The sequence below is a fragment of the Phoca vitulina genome, unplaced genomic scaffold, assembly GCF_004348235.1.
Source record: "Phoca vitulina isolate PV1807 unplaced genomic scaffold, GSC_HSeal_1.0 scaffold60, whole genome shotgun sequence".
Lineage (NCBI taxonomy): Eukaryota > Metazoa > Chordata > Mammalia > Carnivora > Phocidae > Phoca > Phoca vitulina.
The window spans coordinates 9332877-9352630 of record NW_022589763.1 but is presented as its reverse complement, the minus strand read 5'-3'; the positions used below and the strand labels follow the sequence as shown (position 1 = coordinate 9352630).

General features: G+C 47.8%; 1 protein-coding gene across 2 annotated transcripts in view; it reads right to left on the bottom strand.

Moving 5' to 3' along the window:
* PRPS2 (phosphoribosyl pyrophosphate synthetase 2) overlaps nt 1–19754 on the bottom strand; it is a 48687-nt gene that overhangs the window by 14035 nt on the left and 14898 nt on the right. For both annotated transcript variants that reach the window (XM_032391152.1, XM_032391151.1), the window contains exon 2: nt 15175–15358. In XM_032391152.1, the coding sequence (XP_032247043.1) occupies nt 15175–15279 (105 nt within the window). In that variant the 5' untranslated portion in view covers nt 15280–15358. The remainder of the gene's footprint in view (nt 1–15174; nt 15359–19754) is intronic.

Below are 19754 nucleotides of genomic sequence, written 5' to 3'. Positions count from 1 at the left end.
GACGGACCTGTGCTAAGCTTCCGGTTTGATTCCTGTCAGGACCGTTCCTAATGGAACCGCAGCTGGGGCGCAAGGGTGCAGAGCACCTGGCTCCGGGGGTCCCACACACACCAGGTTTGGCCACCGGCCGCTGACAAAATCCAAAGGCAGAGAAAGGAGTGGTCGTGCAACAGGAAAGGGACTTATTTCAGTGAGACCAACACCCGGAAGACAGGAACCAGTGTCTCCAAGATGGTCTCCAAAGTGCCAGAAAGACCTCTAGGTTTATATAAGGAAAACGTGGGACAAGGGTATGTGGGGACATGCAGGTGGGCAGTGAAGATCAGGTCGAGCAGTCATTTGCCCTGGGGTCAAACTGCGGGGCACTCGCCTGCTTGGGTCAGCCATTGCTTGAGGGGGTGATTTCAGTTCCTCTCAGGGGATGCTGTGCCCTCAGGGCCTTTGGCCGGAGTTAAGAGAGAAGCTGGAAAGGGAAAGTTCATTAGAAAGTACAGACCCAGGCCAGAATGGAGGCAATGGAAGTCCTCTTGCAGAACTAGGCTGGCCTTCAGTCTGACGCCTTTTCAAAAATCAGCCTGTTCAAACTGGAACTGTGCCAATCTGAACTGTGAAGGCCTTTGGTCCTATTCCCCTTTGGGGCTGGACTGTTCCTCCAGGAACTGTGCTGGCCTTTCATCTGATCCCTTCTGGAACCAGGCCGTTCCTGAAAAAACTCTAAGAAATGGGATCCCGGTCATCAAAATGCTCTGAGGGCACAATGCTGCCCCCCCACCCCCCGCAGCAATGGGACTCCAGCCGGCTTTGTGTTTAAAATCTATGGTTCCCTCCACATGCACATTTATAAATAAAGGGACTGACTTAACCAGAAGTAATTTAGAACTTCAATGGCCATTATGGGGAACTTTCAATCTCTCCGAACTTCATTTTCTCAAAGCTGAATTGGACAACAACCACGGTTCTAAAACCGAGTGGGATTTCTATTTTAACTGGTATTTTGAAGCTTCCAAACATGATCAGGAATCCAAAATTGCCTCTTTCCAAGATACACTTTATAAATTGAGGCCAACAACTAAAAAGAAAAAAGGGCTTCTGAGGCCTCTTCTCCACCCTGCCCCCCAGATCCGAGGCAGCCACCTCATGCTCAGGCCCCGCCCCTGGGGCGCCATCTTCTTCTGTTCTCTCTGCACCCTCTCATCTCCTGTGCTCTCCTCCTAATCTTTTTGCCGAACCTTCCTTTCCTCAGAAGCTCCCTCCGCTCTCTCCTCTCCTGAACCAGTTAAAAACTGCCCCTTTAATGTTAAGTCTTCTGAGGATCTAAACAGACCCCCAAGTTTCTTACGTTACCTGAACTAAGGCTGAACTTCCAGCCATGGTTAAAGAGTTTCCTAAGATGACTGGGACTCCCATAGGTTTGCTGAAGAATTTAACATAATTATTCCAACTTACCACCCTGGTTTCTCAGATTTTTTTTTTTTTGAAGATTTTATTTATTTATTTGACAGAGAGAGCGTGACCAAGCACAAGCAGGGGAGCATCAGAGGCAGAGGGAGAAGCAGACTTCCCGTGGAGCAGGGAGCCCGATGAGGGGCTCGATCCCAGGACCCTGGGATCATGACCTGAGCCAAAGGCAGACGCTTAACGACTGAGCCACCCAGGCGCCCCTGGTTTCTCAGATTTTTATCAATTAGTGCACATGCTTGTTGGTGAGGGCCAGGCCAAACACTGGATGAAACTAGCCCAATGGGAAAATCCTGAGGAGGATTTAGAGAAACAGACCCCTATCTTTTGGCAAGATGCTAGAAAACTTGCTGGAAATCTCCACTGAACAATTATAATGGCTTTTCCTAAGTCTGTTGACTGGAACCAAATTCTGGCTTATACACAAAAGCTTGATGCATCTGTTCGTGATTATTACAATCGACTCCAAACTGTCTTTAACGAAAATTCTGGTCTTCCTTTAGATGCTGAATCCATCGGGGTTAACATTTAATTTTGTGCTTATTAATGACTGCTCCAGATCTTTCCCTTTTAGGTGAAAGGACCAGGATGGAATGAGAAATTAAGTCCACTTCAGATCTGCCCAACCTGGCAAACCAGCTTGTTCACACCCTAGGTGAGTCACCTAGAGGAAAGATCGCTAAAATTTTCGATGTTCGGCTCCAGCAAATGAAGGCCCCGAAACAAAACTGGAAGAGTAGTTTCTGCTATTATTTCAAGGAACCAGGACATTCGGAAAAGACTGTTACAAATGGAAGCGCTTCAGGCACCTTTGGCCCTCTCGCCAACCTTTCCAATGGTCCTAATTCCCAACGACGGTGTAGAGAGCAAGATGGAGTCCCTCATGTCAAGCAGGAGCCTGGGTCAAGCAGTGACGCACGCAGTTCAGGGCACTGCAGCTACAAGATATCACCAAGACCAGCATCAGCTGACACCCCAGAACCCATAACACGCAGAAGCAGAGGAGGTCTGCTTTGACAGTCACCCCCTGGGAGTTATCATAGTCTCCTAGGTCCTCAAGATGGGTGTCCTGGGGTCCCCAAGGGTGCTTTGTCCTTTAAACTTAAATTATCCATTGATTTGTCCTTCCTTATTACTCTATTAGCTAGCTCTTTGCCGGTCCTGGTCTGTGAGGTGGTTTTCATCAATAAGATGGGAACCTCCACAGCAGGGAGCCGGGACCCTAAGGGTTTTACATTTTTAGGATCCTTCAGATCCATGACTATACCTCCCAGGGTCCTGGCTGTGAGCTTTCTGACTTCCAACTCCGTGGGGCAGCAGGGGTCTTGTACCCAAAGTATGGTGTTAGGCCTCTTGGCCCTTTTCACCACCCTTTTTAGGCATTTACCTAGGGCCCGCATCTTTCTTCCTTTTTTGTAACCTAGCAGCTGCCATATACAATTTCTTAACTATGCAGAGGTCTATTTCCCACTTGGGAAATTTGTACAGATTTTTCCACAATTTTTGTTCACATCTTTCTGCCAAGTTATAGATTACTTTGGCCAGGAGTGGCATTATCTTTGCAATGTCTCCAAATGCTTTAACTCTTCTTAGTCCTCCAAACGCTTTTTTTTTTAAGATTTTATTTATTTGACAGAGAGAGACACAGCGAGAGAGGGAACACAAGTAGGGGGAGTGGGAGAGGGAGAAGCAGGCTTCCCGCGGAGCAGGGAGACTGACGCGGGGCTCGATCCCAGAACCCTGGGATCACGACCCGAGCCAAAGGCAGACGCCCAACGACTGAGCCACCCAGGCGCCCCTCCAAGTGCCTTTCTGAGGCCATCTCCCTTGGTCTCGGCTCTGGCTAGTTCCACCTCGTGCCCGGCCTGCAGAGGGGTGCACCCCGGACGGGCTTCCACTGTCGACTGCTCCTTGCACAGCACCGGTCTCGGCTTCACTGGCCTTGCTGCTACCTTAGGGTCTCACCGTCAGTGAGACGCCTGGAAAAGTCTATATTCACATAAATGTATTCCCCAATTTATTATTTTTAGTTCTGCTATGGTCAAGTAAAGCAAGCGTCTGGGGGTCTTTTCTGATTCTTCTAAATTTTCTTTTTTTTTTTTATTTGACAGAGAGATAGAGAGCACAAGTAGGCAGAGTGGCAGGCAGAGGGAAAGGGAGAAGCAGGCTCCCCGCTGAGCAGGGAGCCGGACGCGGGGCTCGATCCCAGGACGTCAGGATCACGACCTGAGCCGAAGGCAGCCGCTCAACCGACTGAGCCACCCAGGCGCCCCTGATTCTTCTAAATTTTCTACCACACGAGTCAATGACGTGGCATCCCGCCCCCGCCACGCCAAGTGTCCTGAGCACACTGTGAAGGCGCACACACGAGGTGTTGTCTTTCTGCAGTGTCAGCCCTATTCAGTCCCAAAGCAAGGTGAACGTAATTACAGAGCAGCTTCAGGATTCCCAACTCAGTGACATTTCACCACGTGGTTAACCTGGCTTCTTACATGGCACACAGAGCAGGACAGAAGACAAACCACACAACAAAGAAGATAACACAGGGGGCAGGAAGTGAAGGAACCAAACACGTAGTCAGTCTATGGGCGCGTAGTTGAGATAAGGTGTCAGTCCAGGCCAGGTCGGCTCTCGGCACTCACTTTTTCTGATATTCAAGCAGTGGAGGATCTCAGTTCTGTTCAGAGATTCATCGGGCACAGCTTTCGGCAACAGGTGTTTTTAAGTGGTTAGACACAGAGGGGTCATGTCTGAGGAGTCTGACTGCTGCAAAAATACTCCCCTTTTTAAAGGGATCAAATCAGTCCTGGGCCCCTGCAGACTTCTCTGCTTCTGCTTGTTACGAGTTCTGGGGTGTCGTCAGTTGGTGCTGGTCTCGGCGATATCTGGGAGCTGCGGTATGCTTAACTGCCTGTATCACCACTAGACACGGGCCCCTGCTTGACACGAGTGCCTCCATCTTGCTCTCTACAACGGGGCTACCAGGAACTACAGGGGCTCTTCCCAATCCTCCCTCTAATCGGCTTGCAGAAACCACTATCCAGATTGGGAATAAATCTGTGTTTGTGCCTACGGACACCACGGCTCTAAAGCAGGCCCCCGCCTCGGAGTATTAAAACAGTTCATACAGAGATTACAAGGCTCAGGGCTTCGTTATCCCTGTAACACCCCAATTTTACCTGTGAGAGAACCCAGCAGCTGAGAATGGAGGTGTATCCAGCACCCCCGAGCAGTAAATACCACTGGTATCCCTTGGCACCCTGTCGTTCCCAACCCGCATGCCTCACTGACATCCATTCCCACCGAAAGCAAATTCTTTACTGTAACTGACCCATGCGGTGCATTTTTTTGGTATCCCAGCTGATAAGGACAGCCAGTATCTTTATCACTTGGGAAGAATGGCAATATACCTGGACAGTAATGCCCCAGGGTTACACAGAGTCCTTCCTAACTTTTTACAAACCTTAAAAGCTGATTGAGAGGATACAGAGTTTTCTGCAAGCTCTACTTTGTCACAATACACAGCCAATCTGCTTCTGTCCCCCTTCTCAAGCCGCTTCACAGGAAGACGGCATCCACCTGTTAAAACTTGTGGCCTTAAAGGGACATCGAAGTCTGCAAAGAAAAACTGCACTTTGTTCAAACTCGGGTTTGGTATTTAGGGTACGTGATCTCAGAAACACAGACCAGATTTGGATCTGGGTGGACTCCGAGGCATCCTGAATTTCCCAGAACCTAAAACTCAGAGTCAGTTATGAGGCTTTCTTGGGACTGGCTGGCTCTTGTCGAAACTGGGATTCCAAACTTCTCTCACACGGCTTGGCTCAGCCGCTACGCCCTTTACTAAGAACTGACAAACCGAACCCTAGTATTTGCAAAGAGGGGCATGACAGAGCCTTTGGGACTTGAAAGCTAAGTCTAACAAAGTAAAGCCCCTGCCCCCTTGACATCCTAATTACCAACCTGCCTTTTTCCTCTTTGTATGCGAGAGGTAAGGGAATGCCCTACCCCTGCCGCCCTCCTCCCCCCCTTCCACTGAGGAAACCCCCCACGACTGCCTAAGGCTGAAGATCTCCTTTTGACCGCCCGTGACAATTCACGGGAAACTCCTCTAACTGATGCAGACTTTTCACGGTTTACTGATGGTTCTTAATGAATAAAAATGGTAAACACCGTGCTGGGCATGCTCTTCCAACTCCCTCTGAAGTCACGGAGGTTTGTCACCTTTACCTTCAGCTACTTCAGCACAACGAGGCTGGGTTCTACACTCTTACTCAAGCCTGTATTTTCGCCAAGGGCAAAACCACATACATTTATACTGATAGTCAGTGTGCCTCTGGGGCAGCTCATGATTTTGGAATGTTATGGCAGCAACATCCAATGGGGCTAAGATTAAAAACGGTTCCTATGTCCAAAATTTATTGGGTGCCGCACTTTTGCCGGCAGCTCTGGCTATGAAGGTTCCTAGATATTCCAGACCCAGCTCCCCGCAGGCCAACGGACATCACCTTGCTGATATTTCCACCAAAAAAATGCTGCTCTCAAGGAGACTGACAGCCAGACCCCTGTTGTGTTCCAAAGGGATGTTCTCTCAAAGGACAAATTAGAAAAACTGACCAGAGATGCCCAACAATTGGCCCCAGAAAAGGAGAAACAACACTGGACATCTAGTAACTTCTTGCTTCGATAAAGAAAGCAAGCTCTGGCTTCGACCAAATAACCATCCGGTCCTACCACAAATTCCACAATTCCCACTACTTCCAACCACATGCGCATTAAACCATGGGTCTACTGACAAAACGAGAGCATTCGTGAACCGATGTTGACGGGAAAGTATTAAAAAGGCTGCGAAAAGGTCTACTTTGCATGTTCCACTTGTCCAAAATACAATCCTGGAAAACATCTTAAATTGCCCAATGGACCATTTGAGGATTTCATGCAGCTCCCCGCCGTCTCACGGATACAAGCATGTTTTCATCATGGTTCGTCTCTTTTCTCACTGGACTGAAGCTTCCCTTGTAGACAGGCCAGTGCCTCTTCGGTGGCTAAAATTCTAGCAGAAAAGGGGCGCCTGGGTGGCTCAGTCGGTTAAGCGTCTGCCTTCAGCTCAGGTCATGATCTCAGGGTCCTGGGATCGAGCCCCACGTCGGGCTCCCTGCTCAGCGGGGAGTCTGCTTCTCCCTCTCCCTCTGCCTGCCCCTCTGCCTACTTGTGCTCTCTCTCTGTCTAATAAAAAATCTTAAAAAAAAAAAAAAAATACTAGTTCTAGCAAAAAAAAAAAGGAGCCCTGCCCGGGGAACCCCTCCTGAACTACACAGTAACCAGGGCACCCATTTTACCAGTCAGGTGCTTCTGTAAGTCTGGGTGCTGTGGCTGGCTTTACACAAACGTTTTCCATACCGTCCTCAATCCTCAGGGCTGCTCGAATGCACTAAGGACACCGTTAAGACTCCAGTGGCAAAATGTTATAGACTCTCCAAATACCTTGGCCGAAGGCATTGCCATAGATCCTTCCAGACTGCAGATCCTCTCCCCCTTTGGAACTCATGCACTCCCGCCCTTGGAGATAGTCCTAGGATGACCGTGCGTTTGGCCCCTGCACCTTTGGCCCCACAGCTGATGAAAGGAGAGACCTTCAATATCGTAAAGGTCTAGTTACGTCTTCACTGTGCACTCCCCGCAGACAACGACCTTACGTCATCACCCTTCACAACCTGGAGAATTCGTCGCTTGGAAAGGACACCTCCAAAACAATTCTCGAGCCTCGTCGGAAAGGCCCTCATCAGGGACTGCTCACCAACCCTGCTCTGCAGGGAACAGACTCCTGGACCCGCGCGCCCCATCTAAAGCAAGCACCAGCCCCTGACTGGACCTGCACGCCATCTGATGACGTGAAAGCCAGGACTGCCCGGAACTGAAACAGACAACACCGGCAGAGACCGCGTCCCCAGGCTGTCCGGACCAGGCCTGTAGACCCCATCCTCACCGTCGCTGCTTCCATCTCTTTTGTGTCAAGAAAATGCCCTTGATCGGCATTTCCCAATCTCTTGCAAAAAAGGAAACAGCCTCATTAGGATCCTGTGAGCCTTTCCCAAGGGTGACAAGGCTCAGAGTTCACAAGTCTTTCTTTTATCCAAACTATGAACTGACCCTGGATTCTCATCCAAATTCATAGTTTCTGAAATCACAACTTTAGACGCTATTATTGATAACGCACACGGTTCTAAACAGCTCTTTTGAGGTAACCACACTGTTCTGAGATGTCCTTAAAGTTCTGCTGTTCTTGCAAAAAGGGTCCATTAACTATTGCTTCATGTTTGTATGCCTACTGGAGCTTCCCAAATGGACTCGGATATCCCACGCACTACGCTCTCGCACTATTTCCCTTTTATGTCATAGCCATTTCAGGAGGCAAACGGGACTTGGGATGGCCTTCATAGGGAGAAACCTTTCTTCCCCAAATCCAAGTAAGAGCCAGTAAATATTTTCAGACCTAGGGTTCTGGTTTAGAACCAACATACAGTTGGTTCTGTCATGTTAGTTTGGACTGGGTATCGTCTCTCCATCTTCGGCAGAAAGGACATGCCCAGTAAGGTGGTGCCGGCTCCGGGCTCACAATCTGGAGAAGAGACAGACTTCAGATAGGAAATGCCTGAGACTTGGTCTCTTCTAACGCTCCCTGGACTCAGTGGGGCTTAAGTGCTTTCCAACTGCCGCACGCTTTCCCTCCGACGGGAGACCCGACAGCCAGGAAAGGTCCTTGCTGGCACTCAAGAGAGAAAACCCACTAAATATACAGAACCTGATTGCCGATCAGTGACGCTTCCAAGGGAAGATCTTGATCAAAAGCGGGAAATAAGAACATTAGTAATGGAACCCTCATTAAAATGGAGTCAGAAGGTTTTGGGAGGGGGAGCTCTCATGCCCTCCCACTCCTAGTCAATTGCAGACCCAACAGGAAGGGGGGGGGGGGTTTGACCTTGCATGTGGATACTATACTACTTCGCTACTCCAGCAGGAGGAAGAAACAGTCTCCTCATTCCTGGCAACAGCTCCGCTGATGGAAAGCCACTATACTGCAAACTCCCACTTTCCTCCCATAGCCTTTTATCTCATAACAGCCCTCCCAACTTTCCCCCGTTGCTCCTTCAGAAGTGTCCCTCTCCTTTGTCCTCCAGACTTGCCGATGGTTTTTTTAAATTCTCGAATAAACCTACCTTTTGCTGGTAAAATAACTTGGCAGTTTCACTTTTAAGGTTAGCAATACATATGTAACACACACACACACATTTTTTCCAACACACAAGGAATGAGAAGAAACACCCTAAAATGTTAATGGTAGATGTTTCCAGAAAGTGAAATTATGGGAAAATATTCTATTCTTTTACATTTTTCAACTTTCTCAACTAACTACATACCATAATTCATGTTTTCATTGTTTAACTCCCTGTTCTGTTCCACACTGCCTTTGGGATAAAAAGACCCCGACCTCGGGGCACCTGGGGGACTCAGTTGGTTAAGCATCTGCCTTCGGCTCAGGTCATGATCCCGGGGGTCCTGGGATGGAGCCCTGCATTAGGATCCCTGCTCAGCGGGGAGTCTGCTTCTCCCTCTATCTTTCACCCCACTCGCGCTCGCTCACCTGCTCTCTCTCAAATAAATAACTAAATCTTAAAAAAACAAAAAGACAAAACAAAACAAAACAAACAAAAAAGACCCTGACCAGCCTGGCTCCAAGGGTCCTCCCTGCAATCTGCACTGGGCCCACTCTCTCCCTCTTCTAGAGAACAATTTAAGCCTTGCCATCTACACCCACACGTCCGCCTCGCTACCATGCCTCCGCTGGGCCACTGCATTTGACCCTCCAGGTCTGGTTCAAATCTCCAAACGCTGTGATGCTCTGACAACTCCAGAGAGAAATGGTCTGTCCATTCTAAAGGGACACTGCATTGGCTGAGCACTGGGCCACTACCAATGGGGACCACCTTATGCCAGCCGCTGAAAGACTGACATTGGAAGATGTGATATGTACGGATATCATAGCTCACAGCTGGATTAGGCATCCCTCAAGGGCAAAGAATTGGTTTTGGAGATTTTCACATCCTCTGCAGCTCACAGCTCTGTACCCTACATACCGCAGCTCTTCGGTAAATACTTAACAAGAGAATCTCAATCACATCGAGTTTTCAAGACTTAGTTATTTGCCTCAGTGACTGTGAGAATTATTTAGTCTAACATGATTTCAGGGATGATGAAAAGAACAAACTGATCACTGGGACTTCTTTGTGATACAATCTGATTCTCAACGCTTGTCAAAGTGGGGCTCTTCCTATAATTTTGTAACTGGCAAAAACATTCCTCCGTGGCATCCAGCATTTCCTGCTTCTGAGATCCAAACCACAGGTAATGTCTAAACTCATACTTCCTGATTTCCTTCTCCAGACCTTGCTTACAAGTTTGCATTCTGTACTAGGAATTTGGCTCAAGACCCAACTGAATCTTGCAGGAAAGATGATTTGCAAGTTAACTGACTTTACAGCCACTAAGAGAATAATTATGACATTTCCACAAAGGTAGCAGCAAGGTACAGTAACCAAAAGTGAAACGTTCAACTCCCCCGATGAAACACGGAGAAAGATCAAACATTTGGCGAGCCAGGCCAATCATGATAAAGACTCTTGGGATAGTCCAGACCTTATTCAATGTACCAGATGCCACCCTGCTAAAAGTGTAAATTTGATGGGCTTTACAAATTTATAATATTGGAGAAACCAATGTCAGGACAAATGTTCTCAATGTTTCCGGTTAAAAAATAAAAAGAAACAATTTGATAACTGAAAAGAGAACATAACCTTGAAAACGATTGTGAAAAAAGCTACAAGTCCTCTACCCCCTCGGAAGTAATGCTTTCCAGCTTTGCCCACGTCAGACTGTGTGAACCAGGGAAGGGGTCTCTGCCATCGCAGGGGACAAAGCCAGCCTGTGCTCTGTTTTTGTACAACCTGTGAGCTAAGAATGGTTTTTACATTTTTCACAGGCTGAAAAGCAAACAAAGAACGTTTTGTGACATTTGAAAAGCATAGGAAATTGCTATTCCAGGGGCGCCTGGGTGGCTCAGTCGTTAAGCAGCTGCCTTCGGCTCAGGTCATGGTCCCAGGGTCCTGGGATCGAGCCCCACATCGGGCCCCCTGCTCTGCGGGGAGTCTGCTTCTCCCTCTCCCTCTGCCACCACCCCCCACTGCTTGTGCTCTTTCTAATAATAAAATCTTAAAAAAGAAAAAAAAAAAAAGAAATTCCTATTCCCGCACCCATAAATAAAATTTTATTGGAACACAAACAGACATCCCTTCACTTACATATCATATATGGCTGCTTTTGTGCCAAAATGGTGGAGCTGACCTAGTCCAAAAGATCTGGGGGCCCACCAAGTCTAAAAATTTGACACCTGGCTCTTTTTGGAAAAAGTCTGCCTACCCATGTATTTATTACATGCGAAGCACGTTAGAAATAGTAGCAAATGCTATCGTTAAATTTATAGATGAGAAAACTAAACACACACAGAGTTTAAGCTACTGTTACAAAGCACAAGCTGAGTGAATCATGATGCTGAAATTCAAACCTGAGTCCACTTGTTCCCAAAGTTGTAACCCCAAAGCTCAGACGACGCTACGCCATGCGTTTTACGATTCATACTACATCATCTTCCTTTCTCCGGGTCAGACCACATGTGCCGATGTGTCATGATTTATGAAACCATTCCTTCACCTTCAGAACCAGTCCCTGGTTTCTTGTACATACCAACGAAGCCAAAAATAAAATTTTACAGATGTGCGGGGCTTGCTTAAGAAGCAGCAGTAAGATTAAAAATAATGGGGCGCCTGGGTGGCTTCGTCGGTTAAGCGTCTGCCTTCGGCTCAGGTCATGATCCCAGGGTCCTGGGATCGAGCCCCGCATCGGGCTCCCTGCTCTGTGGGAAGCCTGCTTCTCCCTCTCCCACTCCTCCTCTTGTGTTCCCTCTCTCACTGTCTCTCTCTCTGTCAAATAAATAAATAATGAAGCAGGTTTTGAATACAGTTAAAAGGCTCTAGGTTTTTCTGGGCTTCTTTGCAGCTAACTCTGAATAGGTCGATTACAGTGAATTTCATTGCGTCTCAGACATCATGGGCAGCACGGTCCTGTGGGAAAGAAAAGGAAAAGAGAAACCCGGGATGCGGGGGGGGGGGGGTGCCGCCCAGGGTTCCTCCTGTGGCTGAGGAGGCTTTGCTTTCTGAGCCCAGAGAGCAAGTGTGGCCCATGACTTCCTGTCACATTCAAACACTACCTGGCCCTTGGCCTACCTAAGCAGGGCACAAAGGGGGAAGAAAGGTTTTCCCATCATTCTGGGTCTCACCTCAGCCCAGTTACTGATAAACGTAGTTTGCTCACAGGCTCAGGCCATTTCTCTTAAGCACTTACTTAATCCCTTGTTACACTCACTTCAAGAGGGAGATTGTTCACAGAGGTAAGAAGCCAAGTGAAGACACAACCAGAGGCTGGAGGGATGTGGCCTCAAGCGAAGGAACGAGGCAGCCTCCAGAAGCTGCGGAGGCGGGAAGGATCCCCCCCTAGAACCTCCAGACCCGCCTGGCTCTGCCACACCTCGATTTTTGACCTCTGGCCTCCAGAACGGTGAGAGACATTTCTGTCGTTCTAAGCCCCCCGGTTTAGTCATTTATAAAAGCAGCTCCAGAAACGGAACACAGCCCTCCAGCATTCCTTCTCCGCTCATCAGTTTTCTCTGACAATAAGCCACACAATTTCTGCCCTCAGGCCTCCCTCTGCTGCTATCTGTGCGGCCTCTCAACCCCGTGTCCACCTCCCTGCTTCTGTGCTGTTGACAACGAACGTCTTATCTCGTCCATCAGCAGTTAAGTCTGGAACTGTCTGATGGGGGTTAAACACTAAAAACAGCTACCAGCTTGTTTCCAAGAAACACACTTAGAGCAAAGTGATTCAGAAAGAGCGAAAGGAAAGAGAGAGACAGGTGCTCAAAACGGCCCGAACGGAATACCCGCCCAAGTGTGCGACACTAGGAAGCAGGACAGAGAGCTGGTGGGAAGCCACCCCCCCACAGAGCAGGTACCCCCGTGGGAGAGGACCGCTGTACGGCGGCAGGGGGCACTGCTGGTGGGAGGCAGGTCCGCACGCAGGGCCAGGGCCAAGCAGGGCTAGTTTCCCTGCACCCCGAAGACTTCATTAGGAATAAACATGAGCAACGAAGTTTGAAAATACCACCTTGGAAACAAAGGTGACTGCAGATTGGATACTTGCAAACGAAAGCCGTAGGAGTCACCACTGGTTATCAGTTAAGGAGAAGTTAGGGCTCCCCTCCCTAGGCCGCTGGGCCTGGGACAGGGACCATGTAACAGCAAAAGGATATTCAGTTACTCAAGAAGATACAATCCACTGCCTATCTGAGCACCAAATGCAAAAGTTACTACAAGTGAAAGGAGAACCTGATGGCAAATGACAGAATACAGAATTCGCTGAGCCTCTTGCTACACGGAAGAGAAAAGAGCACAATCATCATTGGCTTCTTTAGGACACAGACAAAAATGAAGATGTTCCACAGTCCTATGACACACACGAACGGGACAAGAGACTGTGCTGATGGGACAAAAATAAATGGAAATTTTGCAGCCAAAAACGCACAGAGAACTTTCCAATCAAGTTAGAATAAAAAATGCTCCATAAATAACAAGGCGGAGGTCATATGCTTCACAGCAGTCTATGTGACCTAAGGTCTGGGCTGCCCTTAGCTGTATCTAAATCACCAAGTGATACATACACACAGTCGCAGAGTCACACCCCCTCACACGCACGCACACCCGATCACCCAATCAGGGCTCTAACGCAAGGGCTGGCCAGCTGGCCTACGGACCAAATCCAGGCAGCCGCTTGCTTCTGTACTGCTCGTGAGCTATTAATGGTTTTTACATCACTAAATAGCTGCAGGAAGAAATCAATCAAAAGAAGAACATTTCACGGCATGTGACAATGATATGAAACTCACATTTCACTGTCCATACATAAAAGTCTCATCGGCATACAGCCACACCCATCATTTACATATCGTCCGAGTCTTTGAGATACACCAGAGCTCAGCTGCTGCCACAGAGACCCTACACCCCTTTACAGAAGTTTGCCGACCCCTTCTAATCTATGCAGGGTAAACCATAACTCAATTGCAGAATGGAGTTCTGGAGATCAAATTTCTAGTGAGAAATTAACTGACAGCTGTGTTCAGCATGGGGTCTGGAACCACACCTGAAGAGGCATTAAAATTTAGGGGGGCCTTGGTATAGGAATTCAAATTTATAAAGGAATTTTTTTCATATAGGAGGGAATCTTGTGTGCTGTTTGGAAATGTGTGTTGTCTCAGAAAATGAATTAGGGAGATAAACAGAGGTGTTATCGGGGGGAACTTCTGTCATGTTTAGTCATGTCACAGAACAGCCATGTGTCTTGTCAACTGAAGGATTCATGGAGAACCTGATGAACATCTATCTATCCATAAGACCTAAAGCAGGTAACAGCTTAAGAGCTGATGCCTATCGTGGTTTGAGTGATATCCCCCCAAAACTCATCCACCCAGAACCTTGGAATGTGACCTCATTTAAAAAGAAGGTGTTTACAGATCGAACTAGGGTAAAGATCAAAATGAGATCACTCTGGATTAGGGTGGGTCCTAATCCAATGACTGTCTTTTTTTAAAAAGAGGGAAGCACACACAGAGACAAAGGGAAGGCAGCCATGTGAAGAAAGAGGCAGGGATGGGAGTGATGCTACCGGAAGCCAAGGAATGCCAGGAGCCACCAGAAACCAGAAGAGGCAAAGAAGGCTTCCCCTCCAGAGTCTTCATAAGGAGTGCAACCCTTGTTTTCTGATGCCTGGCCCCCAAATTGTGACAGAACAGGTTTCAGTTGTTTTCAGCCACCCTGTTTGTGGTCATTTGTTACAGCAGCCCTGGCGAACAAATACAATCCCTCCCAAGTTCCCCTCAAATTCCAACTTCTCTGAGCTTTCTCGAAGGAAAGGACTATTTTAATTTCTTCTAGAAAGGCACACAGCCTCACATAGTGCTAGTGTGGCTCAAAGAAAAAGTCAACAATATTAACTTCGTTCTTCTGGAAAGGTTAAAAAGAGGTAATGGTGTATTTTTTAAATGAAATTGTTTACCTTGAGAGACCTGCAGATTCATATGCAGTTGTAAGAAACAATTCAGAGATCCGGCTGTGCCCTTTACCCAGTTTCTCCTCGTGGTAACATTTGCAAAACTAGAGTACAGACTCACAACCAAAATACGGGCATTGATCCAGTCCAGTGATCGGATTCCACTTCCCCAGTCTGACGTACTCACTGGGGGGTGCGGGGGGGAGGGGCGGGTGTGGGTGCCTTTCGTTCTATCCATCACCATAAAGATACACAACAATTTCATCACCAGGGCTATATGCTATCCTAATGCCTACAAACATATGCCTTGTCTGTTTCTATAAATATGAACATGATGGCAGGTTCAAAGACAAACCTTTGAAAAGCCAAGATGAGAAGGCTTCTTTCCTCGATCATTAAAATAGAAAGCAAACATTTTCCAGATATCCTGAGCTAATATGTGAGGGGGAAAAACCGTAGATGTTACCCCAGAGCAGTTCTGCCAACAGGACACAAGTCTCATACCTTGTCCTTTTTATCCTGTCGCGCGTACGGAAAACAAGGGATCACGGCGGTCACCCTGGATGACGACGCGATCTTGCAGGCATTGATCATGATGAGGAGCTCCATCAGGTTGTCGTTGATTTCCCCACAGCCACTCTGGATGATGTAGACATCTTCGCCCCTCACGCTTTCACCGATTTCAACACTACGAAAAGAAAAAGGCCATCCGCTAACAGTAAGATACGTCTGCGTCTTGGAGGTCCCCTGGAGCCCCACCGGGGGCGGGGGGGTGAGGATTCGCCATACAGCGGTGCTCGTGGCTATGATTTACCACAAGCAAAACGGGCAAAGGGAAAAGGTGCGAGGAGCAACCTCCGTGGGCAACCAGGTGCAAGCTTCCAAGAGTCACCCTGCGGTGGAGTGGCACGGGTCGGGCTTCATTCCCCAGCCACGTGCCGTGACAATATGTCCTAAGTGCTGTCCACAAGGGAAGCTCATCGGTGCCCAGGCTCTTACTGGCGGGCTGGTCACACGGGCTCCATCTGCCTGGCACGGACCAAAATCCCAGACCTCCAGGGGTTCCACCTTAACCACACTGTGCAGTTAGGTAGAGCGAGCCTTTCAAACACAAGGTTCCCAAAGGCCAGCTGAGGACCACCTCGCAAACTGAACTTTTTCACATAGGAGGGGATCTTACATGCTCGTCAGAAATGTCTCAGTCCTGCTATATTAACTTCTTTCTGCTAAATAGTATACTGAGTTTTATTTTTATTGAAGTTACATATACACACTGCTTAAAAAATTCTAGTCATTCTGTAAACCTTGTAACAAACATTTCAGAGGCAACTTTCAACTCTTGCTATGGTTCTCAGGCATTTATCTTCAAGTCTCCAATTTGTACGTTTCTATTGCTTCATCTTGAGTTTTCATTTTAGGCATCAAGTGTTGACTTCTTGCTATGAAGATGAGGACGTAACTATCCCCACACCACGCCCCCCATCGCCCGCATCCCCTGCAGCCTTCTGGTCTCCCACCATCCCAACACAGATCAATCTTCTAACCAAACAGGACGGCCACTTTTAACCCTGTAAGTGCTATTCAGAGCTGAGCCATAAAGCAAACTTAAACCCAAGATTAGATTTCCCTCTTACACATAACTTTTGGTGATTTGTTGTCCCTGGAGTATACTATCCTACCTTTTCACCTGCTAAGTTTTCTAAGTAGTGAATACAAATTCACACCAAGTGTGATCGCCAGCTCACTGGCTTGCCCGTGTCGTCTCCCGCCGCTGGTTAACGCAGGTTCTCCTTCTGCCTCTGCACAGATGCCCCCCGGGGAATCCCACCACCCCTCCCCCGCACTCAATTTCCCACTTTCTGTATCCTCTTTCTTGCTGTACTTCTTTGTTTTGCTGGTTGGCATCCTCCAGTAGCTTCTGGAGAAAGAGTAAAGAAAGAGGAGCCTCAAAAGTCTTTGAAAATTGCACGTCAGAAAATTTCTGTTTTGGGCAGAGAATGCTGAGTGTTCAACATGAGAGCAAGCCAGCCTATCCCTGGCATGTGCCTTCCGGCGGAAGAAAAGTGAAATAATGCTGTGTGCTGGGGCAGGTCCTTGCCAGAGTAGGGCCAAGAACCAAGGAGACCTTCAGCTCTGCTACAACGTTGTTCCAATTGATACATTAGGAACAACTGGAGCATAATATGAATTCTGCATTTGCTTCCATACCACCTTTCATCCTGAGATAAGAATGCAGAAAACTGCACTGCACCCAGCTGAATGGAGCCACTTAGAACTACTCTGCACATGCGCGCACGCTCCCCACCAGCACCACAGCCACACCCATCCACATGTGGTATCACCATTTTCCACACAACTTCAGATCACCCTCCCTCCATCGCCTCACAAGAACCCAAAAGCTACAGCCCTTCCAAGACCCACTTCCCACAAGGAAGCTGTAGGTCTTTTTCAATGGAAAGTGCCATACTTACTACAGTGTTTGTTATCTTTTTTAAAGGTTTATTTATTTGAGAGAGAGAGAGAGAGAGAGAGAGAGAGAGAACGAGCAGGGGGGAGGGGCAGAGGGAGAGGGAGAAGCAGACTCTCTGCTGAGCACGGAGCCCGATGTGAGGCTCGTCCCAGGACCCTGGGATCATGACCTAAGCCAAAGGCAGATGCTTAACGGACTGAGGCACCCAGGCGCCCCACTATCTTTTAAACCTGTAATAGTATGTGTAGTGTTTTACCATTTCTATTATATTCCCATCTTTTTAAAATAAGTTACTGAAGAAGTTTGAGTACTGTGCCCCCAACCCCAGTTTTCCCATAAACCCTGTGCTTTTTATTGTATGATTTTGCATAGCATGAGGATTGTTAGGAAAGCGTATGTCACATTACAGTAAGACGGACTATAAATGGGCTCACCCTAAAAAGAAGTATAACGAATCTTATTTTAAAATTACAAGATAGGTACATAAATAATTACCCTTATCCCTTCTACTATCAGAAGCCAATTATACCCAATGATACTGTTTTATCAACAGAGCGAATTATTTCTAAAACAACTTTAAAATGAGTCGACATTTTGGATACCATGCAGTAGTATGCCGAATTACCAGAAGCTTCTATCCAACTTCAACTAGAATAATTAGAACACAAAAATGAAGTTTTTCAAGGCGAACTGATCTGAAAATGAGTTTTGGTAACAGTGGGTCTTATTTTTCTATGTTCTCTGCTATGAATGGAAGGAGTACAATGCCACCCTCAGGATGAGACTGACAGAATTCTATATGCTCCCTCCTATTTTGAGTTCTAAGGAGCTAAACGTAATTCCCTTGTGAACAACTGTGGAATAAAGTCGATTTGGAAATCGCAGTATTATACAGCAATCTGCAACCAACAAGCTGAGAATGGTCCCCACAAAGAGGTCTATGTCCTAAGCCCCAGAACCTCTGAGTATGTTAGTTACGTGACAAAGGGGAAAACAAGTGGGCAGACAGAATTAAGGTTATTGATCAGCTGACCTTAAAATGGGGAGACTTCCCTGGATTATTCAAGTTGGCCCGATGCAATCACAAGGGTCCTTAAAATGGGCGAGGAAGACAGAAGAGGGCAGAGAAAGAGATATGAGGTCTGAAGCAGGGTCGGGGAGGTGCTATATTGTTGGCTTTGAAGCTGGAAGAAGAGACCAAGGACTGCGGGCAGCTTCTCCAAGCCGAGAAAAGCCGGGGAATGGCCTCTCCCCTAGGGCCTCCAGAAAGGAATGCACCAACCCGCGGCAGACTTCTGACCCACCCAGCTGAGATGCAGCAGTGCCACGGGGGGACATGGGCCTGCCAAGCCGGCACTATTCACTATCTGGCCTCTTACAGAAAAAATTTGCCAGCCTCTGAGGTTATGACTGTTTATCCCCCAAGACCTGCTTCTTTGGCCTATTTTTCTTCAGGAACTTCAGTCCCCTTATGATTAGCAGTCCAGCAGAGGATGGAAAAGTCCTATCACCATGGCAACTTTTCTCCCCAAAGCTATTCCTGCTTCTACTCATAAAAATGATCACGACTGATCTTTCTTGTAGGGTCTTTTAAAAATTGTGGCCAGAAGGCAGCATCCTTTTGCTGTTCAGATGGAGAATCTTCACAGATCCCAAAATAAGGCAGATGAGTTTATGTGACTCAACAATGAACGGGAGTGGTAATTAAAAGATGGCTGCAGACACCTTAAAACTTTTCCCATCAAAAACTGGAGTCTAGGGGCACCTGGGTGGCTCAGCTGGTTAAGTGTCTGCCTTCAGCTCAGGTCACGATCCCAGGGTCCTGGGATTGAGTCCCACATTGGGCTCCCTGCTCAGCGTGGAGCCTGCCTCTCCCTCTGCTCCTGCCCCCTTCTCGCACTCTCTCTCAAGTAAATACATAAAATCTCAAAAAAAAAAAAAAATAAATAAGTAGTAGTGGAGTCTAGGGGCACCCAGGTGACTCAGCTGGTTAAGCAGGTTAAGCATCCAACTCTTGGTGTTGGCTCAGATCATGATCTCAGGATCGTGAGATTGAGCCCCGCGTCGGGCTCCACACCCAGTAAGGAGTCTGCTTGAGATTTTCTCTCTCTCCTTCTGCCTCTGCCCTTCCCTTGCTTGCTGGGAAGCAAGCTCTCTAAAATAAATAAATTAATAATAATAAAAAAAGGGGGTGCCTGGGTGGCTCAGTCGTTGGGCATCTGCCTTCGGCTCGGGTTGTGATCCCGGGACTCTGGGATCAAACCCCGCGTCGGGCTCCCTGCTCAGCAGGAAGCCTGCTTCTCCCTCTGCCTCTGCCCCTGCTTGTGTTCCCTCTTTCACTGTCTCTCTGTCAAATAAATAAATAAATAAAATCTTAAAAAAAAAAAAAAAAGTGGAGTCTCTGCTCCCCTTCCCTTGGATTTGGGAGGATTCTGCTTGACAATGGAAGTGACAATGCACCAACTTCAGGGCCCAGACCTCACCAGACTGGCAACTTGCACTTCCTGTCTTCCATGCTATAAGGAAGCTCAAGCAGCCCCGTGGAGAGCTACTCAGGTTCCTGACCATGCTGCCAGGCAAAAGCCAGCACCGACTTACCAGCCATGTGAGCAAG